The 10663-nt window shown below is 41.9% G+C and overlaps 1 protein-coding gene across 1 annotated transcript in view; it reads left to right on the plus strand.

Moving 5' to 3' along the window:
- Positions 1–7548, plus strand: part of LOC109482707 — a 38215-nt gene extending 30667 nt beyond the window's left edge. The window contains exons 6-11 of the mRNA XM_019785526.1: positions 461–491; positions 1161–1418; positions 1928–1963; positions 3141–5979; positions 6390–6502; positions 6766–7548. Of these exons, the coding sequence (XP_019641085.1) occupies positions 461–491; positions 1161–1418; positions 1928–1963; positions 3141–5979; positions 6390–6459 (3234 nt within the window). The 3' untranslated portion in view covers positions 6460–6502; positions 6766–7548. The remainder of the gene's footprint in view (positions 1–460; positions 492–1160; positions 1419–1927; positions 1964–3140; positions 5980–6389; positions 6503–6765) is intronic.
- Positions 7549–10663: the final 3115 nt, after the last annotated feature.

Below are 10663 nucleotides of genomic sequence, written 5' to 3' on the forward strand. Positions count from 1 at the left end.
TTAGTTACGTAGTTCGTCCCGCCCCNCCCCCCCAAACCCAAAAAAAACTTAACTAAATATGATGAGACCATCTCACACGCTCGGGTAACGTAACTAACGTTATTTTTGTTCTGAGATTAAACGATACTGAAACAGAAATTATCTCCACCTGATTATAAATGATAAGTACTAAAAATCAGGTATTTGCCCATATCCTAATTTGCATACTGTATCTTGTGTATACTGTAAATCCATTTAATAATATGTGGTTAGAAATTACTAGTACATCAATTGATACTTAAGCTACAAGATATTGTTTCACACACTGTTAGGCTGTCCCAGGTGTTGTTACCACATACCTGACACACACCTGTCTGTTCCAGGTGTTGTTACCACATGCATACCTGACACACACCTGTCTGTTCCAGGTATTCCTATAATGATGTAGCTGACACCTGTGTGAGTCATGGCTGAGGGCCAGGGGGTGGCTGGGTGCTCAGGTGAAACTGCAGGTGAGAAAAATCACAATGTTCTGAAGGTAAAATACAGGTGCCAGTAAAGACAGTAAATAACCTCTCATCCTGATAAATAATTGTGCACATCATGATAGCCATGGCACTGCAGAAGCTGAGTTGACGTCATTACTGATACCTGAATCCACCTCTCTGAGACAGGTTCACCCCAAGCCTCTAGCAGCCAGCTGAAGAGGAAGGGGGAGGATGGAGAAGAGTTTCCAGAGAAGAAGAAACCAGCGGAAGGTGAGAAGTTATAAAGTGATATAACAATGTAGGCATATTCATTTTAATGAAGTCATGACATCTATAAAGTAATAGTTCTACAACTGCAGTCAAAGGCCCCAGAAAGAAACCTTGGACACCTGCAATTACTACAAATATACCTACACTCGCCCGCTTTACCATTAACTCATTTTCCTTGTTGAAAAATGTAACAAATGGGGAGATCCTTCCTGCTTACAGATGGAGTCCAGATGTTTTCTTAGTAGCTCTAAGTTAACTGCCGTTCTAGCTTTAATGTTTGGTGCTGTAGAAGGTTATTGACAAATGCCAGCATCTACAACTGCAAATGACAAAGCAATGGAAGAAAAACCCACTAAAGTGTAATACTTCATACATAATACTGGTTATATTCATGTCGTCATGAAATGCCCTTAAATGTTACAGCTGATGTGCAGAAATATTTTGACAAAGTCATCGATGGCGTCAGCCACAAGTGGGACGACCTGGCCCGGAAGTTAGGGTTCAACGAGAACAAAATAAAAGGAATCAGGACAGATGAGACATTGAAGCCTGATCAAGACCACAGGTGCAGAGAAGTGCTGCACAGGTGGAGAAACAGGGAGGGAAGGGAGGCTACTCTACAGGTTTTGAAGCAGGCACTCATTGACATTGATGAACGGGCCACTGCAGAGAGTTTGGAAGGTGCGTTTACCAGTTTTCTTATTATAATAGATTCAGATTCTCAGTCCACATGATGCTGTAACGATTCGGCTAAAAGGTCTAGATATCGGCCAGGTCAGTTGGTAGCACCTATGAACCCCCCACAGTTACAACACCGTTGTGTTTAGTTGCTCTTTAAGATGGAAGTTTTCCCATTACAATTTACATCTATAGCTTGATGTTATCCTTGAACCAATTCTGTTTTACGATACTGTAACATATGTGTAAGATGAAGATATATTTAGAGTGAGAGACTTTGAGAATGACACTACCAGATACATAAGGAATGAGATGCTACTACAGATTCCAAAGATTGTGATAGTTGTATTTATCACACAGAACTTTTGATTGCCCATATAGTGACAATCTATAGTCTCTGTGCAGCAAAAGACTATGGAAAGAAAACAACCATTATTGTACAAAGTTAAATGGCTATTCTATATTTCCCGATCCATACCTAACGTACATGTATTGCTCATCCATGCATGCAGAGTCACAGGAGTCACAGCCATCCCCAAGCAAGAAAGGTAAGACTATGAGATCCATCCACAAGCAATTTTAAAAGGAAGGAAAAACATCTGGGACAAGTACCTGTAAAGAAGTGGAAAAAACGAGAACTGAACCTGATTCTGAGGATGGGGAATCTCATGAGGAAGGTATAAGATAACAGTGAAAAGAGGATGCTCGCCTACAGGTCTATAAAGCTGCGGAATGCATCGCCAAGTGAACTTAAGACTTTATCTGATGTGAGGCAGTTTAAGAAAATAATTTAATTTTACGGAACTTAATGGTTTAACCAAGGAAGTATTTAACCTCCTTGGTAATTGTTTATTTTGTAGGAGCAAATTAGTAAATAAAAGTTTTATTGTTAGTTTTAGTCATAATTTGACATCTGAATTCTGATGTCAATTCTCAATTCTTAATTTTTAACTTGTAATTATATCTGTAATCTGTGCATTTGTGTATATTATCTGTTTTATGTATTGCATTGTCTTGTCTAATAAGCCCTGGAAGATTAGCCATGGGGCTAAAGGGCATCTTAATAAACCAATGTCCCGGTACATTTTTCGTAAAACATAGTCAGTGTAGTGAGAAAGTAAAGAAAGCAATGATGAGGTCCGTGGTTTGGCTCATATCTCGTCGTAAAGAGTGGTGACAGCATTTTGCACATTTGAATGAGAACGAGTGTATAGAGTGATTATCATACTAGGCACATTCATTTTGAAGGAGCCATCTATAAACTATAGATACTGCCCACTGCAGTTAAAGTCACCACTCACCAGATGGGAACATATAGTTTTTTTCATGTTAATATGCTCCACTATGAAACTTCATTAGCACGTGACTTACAGACATCAGATATGGGAATAAGGTTTGAACATTAATCACAATCCTGGTTAAGCGTATACACAAAATGTGCAAACTGTCAGCCAGAATTACTTTTTGCTATATAGTAGAAGACACGTTGGCTTGGAGAGCAGTAAGTACCATGAGTTCAAAGTTGAAAAGGGACTGGGTATATTGCAGTAACTTTATCAAGTTTACCTTACCGGATAAGTAATCCGGAGGCATGATGATGATGATGATGAAGCTGACAAGGTATTTCTCTTATATATGATGTAAATATGAATTGTTGTCTTGCATAAGTTACATTTTCACTAATATTGATTTTGAAATCTTACAATAGTGTTCTGTCTATTCCAGATTTGTTCCAGAAATCTGTGAAGAAGTACTATGAGTTGAAACTGACTCACTTCAAGCCTCTGATCTGGAATGACAACTTCACACTTAGCCTCAGTGACATCTTCACCCAGTTAGAGTTGATACAAACACTAACAGGAAAACAAAGAAAAGAGCTTAAGTCATTAGACGACTTGTTCAAGCCAGATGTCACAGGACTGTCCACAGCACCAAGGTGCATTCTGATTGAGGGTGAAGCTGGAGGGGGGAAGACAACGTTTCTGTCCAAAGAAGCCCTAGATGCCGTCTCACAGAAAACAGAGCTGGGCAGACGGCACGACATCGTCCTGTTGATCCGACTCCGGGAGGTGAGAGAGGGGGAGACCATAGAGGAGATGGTGTGGGACCAGTGTGTTGATGAAACAACTGACGGTATTGAAGCACAGTCCATTAGAACAATCCTACAGAGGAACAAGTCCTGTGTGCTCTTCCTCCTAGATGGGTATGATGAGCTGCGGCCTGAGGCCAGGGCAGCCGGGCAGGCCATTCCCAAACTGCTGTCTGGCAAGATGTACCCCAACAGCACGATTGTGATCACCTCCCGACCCTCAGCAGGAGTGCAGCAGTACACCCGGCCAGACTGTCACGTACACATCATGGGCTTCTCACCTGAGCATGCTGCAAAACACGTGAGGAAATATTTCTCCATCACAGGAAGTCCTGAGCTGGGAGAGGATTTCATCAGGCAATATTTCACTGTCAAGTCTGTCATTGATTATGATGAGGTCCTGGAGAAGGCGGAAATTACATCTGCTCTTAGCCTGAAAAAAGATGAACTCTTAAATTACTTAATCCAAACCCCAATATTCCTGATGTTTGTGTGTCTGCTGTGGGAGGAGGACCAAGAGATGGTGTCTACTGGAACAATGATGGGGCTGTACGACAACCTGCTGACATGTCTGGTCAGAAAGTGCTGTGAGCGGGAAGGAGTGGACATGCCAACAGAAGGGCTGCCTACAGAGGTTGCTGAGTCATTACTGCAGCTCGGCAAGCTTGCACTAGAGGCACTGCTGAGGAATGAGACCCTGCTTGACCTTACAGAAGTAGCAAGACAAAAGGTTAATTGGGAGTTACTGTTAAAGTTGGGTGTGGTCTCCTTGGAGGTTTCTTCCTCTAAACTGCATCCTAGGAAACAGCCGAACTTTTCACACAAGACCATGCAAGAGTTCCTGGCCGGACGATATGTAGCTCATGCTCAAGTGAACCAAGACATTGTTGAGCTGCTGCAGCTCACCTCCATAAGCAAGGCACTTGAACTCAGTAACCTGCTTCCGTTCACATGTGGCTGTGACTCACAGGCAGCACAAGCTGTGATGGGGGAACTAAGCAAGCTCATTGGCAAGGAGTTTTCACATTTACGACCAGATGACTTTCAGGAGAAGACCCACCTACCTGTAAAGCCAGATGTAAAGAAATCAGTTGAAACTTACAAGAGGTTCATGTTGCTGTGCCTGAATATCCTGAATGAAAGAAAAGAGCTGGGTGTTCTGCAGGCTGTCAGCAGAGCCCTGCCAGTTATCATCTTGGACCTCAACAGTAAACAACCTGCTGCTCTGCAGTATTACTTGGAAAACATCCAGTCAGCACATCTCCCTGATAGAATGATAGTAGGACTTGGTACATCTTTTGTTGATAGATCAGAAGCTCTTCAGTACCTGGAACAGATTTTCACCTCTTATGTTCCTGGCCTGCAGTTAGACCTAAGACTGAAGTATTTAACATTTAACTTACCTGATCTGACAGCCAGGCTGGTTTCAGTTCTGAAGAATGTTCCCTGTCTGAGGGCGCTGGGTCTGTCAGAGACAGAACTAACACCATCATCACTCCAGCCACTTGTGCAGGGGTTCAGACACATGTCTCTGTTAGAGGAGCTGGATCTTACTGGGAACTATGACCTTGGTGATGCTGGGATGGAAGTCCTACAGATTGGGCTGTCCAGTGTTCCACACCTGGCTGTACTCTGTCTTAGCTGGGTCAGCATGACAGCTGTGGGCATGTCATCCCTGGCTCCCTACATGCGCCACCTAGTGGGACTGAGAGAACTGGATATAAGTGGTAATAAGATCGGTGACACTGGGCTGGAATCTCTCACCACCGTCCTCCACACCTTCACTGCCATGCAGGTGTTGGGCCTGAGTAGCACCGGTATCAGCCCCACAGGCATGCGCACACTGGTCCCTGCACTGTGTAAGTTAACCAGACTGATCAAACTGGACATTAGTGATAATGACATAGGAGACCCAGGGCTGGAATGCCTGGCTGCTATCCTCCACCACCTCACAGCCATGAAGGTGTTGGTTCTCAGTGTGACAGGTATCAGTGACAGGGGAATATCATCCCTGATCAAAGCTCTGCCTCACCTGGTGCAATTACAGGTGTTGTATGTGAGCATCAATAACATAGGAGACTCAGGGATTGTCTCACTGGTGCAAACACTCTGCCAGCCCAGCAGTTTGGACATGGAACAAAACCCACCTGGTGACAAGAGTCTGACCACAGCCCCTCACTATAACACCACACTACAGGAGCCGGACATCGGGGGGAATAGGGGAGTAACAGGAGCCGGACTGGGGAGGGTCGCACAGGTCATCAGCACACTGCCGGCACTGACCAGGCTGAACATGTCTGGTCACTGGGACAAACCTGCACACCTGTCTGACACTGCTGCCATGGATCTGGCCGAGGCTCTACCCAGACTCCCTGCCCTGGAGCAGCTGGACCTGTATCACATCTCCATGGAGCCTGCAGGGTTCCAGGCTGTGGTGCAGGCTGCTGAGGAACACCCAACACTGGAGAGGCTGGTGTGAGTTATATTGGTTATCCTATAGGCATGCTATACTCTAGTCCAGGGTATCATAAAAGGGAGTCACTAATGAGATGTTGAGTATTTGATAGAACTCTAAATTGATATGTGGGAATTGATGATATGTGTGAATTCTACTTTTCAAGGCTGCACTATTTGCACTGTCATTTTGATAAATTTACTTTATTTGGCTAATACTAATAGATACACAGTGTTCTGGTACACATACTTCTATAATGTATGTACCCATTTTACATGTAAGTGTGCATTACCCTATATAGCACCAAATAATTTATGAATCTACTTATCAGTAGTCTTCCCCCCATATTCTGTAGTTGAAGTTATAATTATAACAATATTATGTTAACTGTTGTAACTAAGCAACTCTGTTTTCCATTTTCCACACACAGGTACTCTTGGCGTGGAGTTCCTGAGGGAGCGGACACCACAGCCAGCTGTCTGAAGCTGGGCTACTACTGAGTCCCCAACATGGCGACCTGTTCTGTACATTTCCTCAGCTCAGGTCAGTATACTGTATTAAAAATTATATATAGTTATGATTAACTAGTCATTCCAACTCGCTAGGGACATTGATATAGAACTGATTTTGTTTCTCTTCAGCTGCGAAAAAATTACAATATAAAACGTTTGTTGTATTAATGTATTGTGAATAATATATTTCTGAAACAGCACATTTATATTGTATAGAATATTATATATTTTGTATTGTATTGCATATTATATTGTATTGTACTGTATTGTATAATATATTGTATATTGTTTCAGACAGACAACACCAGCTCAGAATGACGTGAACTAAACAAACCAGTTTTAGTGCCAAATTCACCCAGGATACAGGCATTGAGAAGATCTACAATGTATCTAACATTGTAATTATACAAATATAGTTTGTAGGCATAATTTTTATGCAGTACTTTGACCATTCCAGATTAATAACCAAGTGTGAATATACAAATACTGTACTATATCTGATGTAGCTGTATCTGTCAGTGTGTGGATTTATTTTCTCTGTAACGAAACAAATTGTGTGACAAAGAACCCAATATCTATTAATATAGCAACCAGATGAACCTATGCAAGAGTGTATATAGTATGTACTAATGTATCAAGATTATTTTTGTAATCTTTTATGTATCTGTATATATTGGAATGATTTGGGATTAAGAAAGAGCCTATTATTCATTGATATACCAACCTGATGAAACTGTGCAAGAGTGTATATAAAACATGATAAAACTATGCATGTGTATACATACAATGTCATGTAAATGTGTTCTGGATATTCTTATAAGATTTGTTGTATCTGTATTTCTGTGTGTTTTAAGATGATACACCTGAAAGCTTCGGCCTTTTACTCAACCTTAAATCTGCTTATGGAGGGTAAAGGACTGTCAGAGATGCTCCATTGTCACTCAGAAAACATTACCATCATTCCCCCAACATCTGCTTGGAGACCATATTCGATTCCCATGCATGACAATATTGTGACATTTAGGTTTAAAGTTAAAACTTTTGATCCAACACAAGAATTTCTCTCACCTAGAGCTTTCAACCAGTCACTCTGGTCTTCCTCAGTAGACTGACCCAGTGAAGCTTGTCACCGCGACAGGGGCCGACATCGTCTACCAGATACCTTTGACCCAGTGTTGACGTCACACTTCAAAGAAGCCACGTGACAAGCTTCACTGGGTCAGTCTACTGAGGAAGACCAGAGTGACTGGTCGAAAGCTCTAGGTGAGAGAAATTCTTGTGTTGGATCAAAGGTTTTAACTTTAAACATGTAACTACCAACACAGATGAAGTTTCATTATAATATTGTGACATTTAACTTATCTGCTTATATGATAAACATTTTGATATCAGGGCACAAAATAATGATAAAGAGGGATCTGCAAAATATAGACTGGAGTGGTGAAACAATATATGCCTATCAAATATCTTCATATTGACTGAAATAGTCTTAATAAAAAGTGTTTGAAAAGTCTAAACTTTGTATGATTTGTCCATCACAGCGCTATGAATATCTTAATCTGCAAGATATGTTTATCATAACAAGTTTGTATTAGAATCACTCATTCCATTGAGATTGGAATCTATGGCAATGATACACACAAATCCTACTTTGCTAACTTTTCTTGGCATTACTTATTAACATGAACTTCACACCTCCGGTTTTGTCAGCACTATCAAGGGTTACAAACACACACTGTGTTCACAAACACAACAAGGTAGTTCCCATGGTAACGTTAGCCTCTACCAGGCTTCGGGAGACGGCTGTAAAGAGTAGATATCGGTCACACGGAGTAGAAATTGTCGCACTCGGGTGCGACAAAACCAAGGAGGTTAAATACAAGATTTTAACTCCTTGGCAAAACGTACTCTCTAGCAGTAGCGGACCAACTCCTTTGACATGTTATTTCTCTACAGTATTTGGCCGCTTTCTACTCTTTCCAGCCGCCTCCCGAAGCCTGCTAGAGGCTAATAGTAACGTGTCATGGGGAACACAAGTGACCCCAGTCAGCCGTTTGATGTCCGGACAAGTCTTGCGGCCGCCATGTTGGTGCCAGGTTACACCGTGCGGCCGCAGGTGAGACAAAAGACGGGGACACCTGACGCGCCGGGTACCTGGCGGACGTGCGTCGGTAAGAACGACGGGACACAAAGGACCCGGGCCGGGTTACCGAGCAGCTGTCTACATGTCTCAAGACGTATTGTGAAAGGAAAAGTATCTTGAGCCAGTCTTACGTCACGGAGAGCCGCTTTTCAACTGGTTGTGACTAGCTACAGAAGGAGGCGAGACGCTATGCGCGGTCTGTACGTGTTCTGTGTAGCTGTTCTTGTGGAGAGGGAGCATGAACATTGCAGCACCACGGCTTGACGTCCCGGGATGGGATCGGCAGCCCTCTTCTGTAGTGGGAGTCTGGTCTGCGGCAACAGGACTGGACCTAAAATTTTTTGTTTGGTTTGCATACATGTAATCCATAAAATGCCTTTATGCACATATGCATACACATTAATGCATATGCATACACACATACACATGAATGCACACATGCAATTGTTTCACAGACATGAACATACACATACGCACGCACACACACATATACATACACACATGAATGCACACATGCAATTGTGACACACACACACACGTGACACGCACACATGCACATACACACAGTGTTATATTACCTGATTACATACCAATGAACTTGCACACACATACATACTCCAACATTCATAGCAAAACATCTGGAACACAGGGTCAAAAGTAGCAAAAGACAACTTTGAATTTGATTTATTAGCCAAATTTACTCCCCGAAAAGTCACTTGTTAGGTGATGACATGTTAATGATGCGAATGCTGAACAATACGCAAGAAAGTCCCTTTGTTTTGTAAAGAACTAGGAATCTTAAACTCACTGAAATGATGAGATCATTGAGCATCAATCAGCTTCACTCCAAAAATACAACTTTTCTTTTCAAAAATTTACAGCAAAACATTCTGACTGTACAGAGCAGCAAAGGCACGTGAACTTTGGCACAAATCCGTTCACTGTGGATTAGAGAGATAGAGATTTTAGAACAATTTCTACTTGAGTCTAACACTGCTCCAGAGGCACCGCTCCAGAGGCGCCGCCAAAAACTTGCCCTCAGGTGGCACCTTCACGGAACAGTCCATTGTCTTAACTTCACAGGGGTCGAGTGAAGATTGCGTTTCATTGATAGCTAATAAATCAGGTTATTATATCACAAATGATATAAGGTACGCCAATATACTATATGCATTTGTAAAGTTTTGTTAATTTTGGAACGTTGCTATTTTTTCGCCTTTCACTTGAAAGCACCCCCACTGTCGAATAAACTGTTCCCAGTTCCAAGATGGCGAAGAGGAAGTAAAAAGTTATCGAAAGTCGGTTCCAAAAGTTGAAGGAAGTTTTCTGGGGACATCCATGAAGAAAGTAAGTACAGATCCTGTCTGTCGACTGTTCAGTGTTTCAGGATCCACCAGATATGTGTAATTTTTCGGCAATTATACGATGAAAAAAGAAATTAAGGAAAACAAAACTGACCTGGGGTATCGGATTCTAAGTTTCGGTAATTTATACTCAGTACTTTGCTCATAGATTTTGACTCACGCTAAAAAAATTAGGATGCGCAATCAGATATTAACCCAACAAACAGTTTAAACCGTACCTAAGTTCCACTGCAAAGCATTTTTGTACAAATCGTCCAAAGCGATGAAACCAAAAGATTCAAAAGAACTATTATTTTAGGAACGTTACATACATATTCTGAGCCCCCCTCCCCACAAAAATATGCCGAGACCATCGGCCATCTCCCCCACAATCAGGTAACGTTATACATATACTACATGTAGTACTGAAACCCACAACTATCCCCATCCGATTGTAAAAGGTATATAGAACTTTCACTCGTATTAACCCTTATTGTTAAAATCGTATGTAGAAATGTAACTTTAATAAGGTTTATAATTTCTGAATAGTGACACACACGTGTCTGTTCCAGGTGTTGTTACCACATACCTGACACACACCTGTCTGTTCCAGGTGTTGTTACCACATACCTGACATACACCTGTCTGTTCCAGGTGTTGTTACCACATACCTGACACACACCTGTCTGTTCCAGGTGTTGTTATC

The sequence above is a fragment of the Branchiostoma belcheri genome, unplaced genomic scaffold (genome assembly GCF_001625305.1).
Source record: "Branchiostoma belcheri isolate BF01 breed outbred unplaced genomic scaffold, Haploidv18h27 scaffold60, whole genome shotgun sequence".
Classification (NCBI taxonomy): domain Eukaryota; kingdom Metazoa; phylum Chordata; class Leptocardii; order Amphioxiformes; family Branchiostomatidae; genus Branchiostoma; species Branchiostoma belcheri.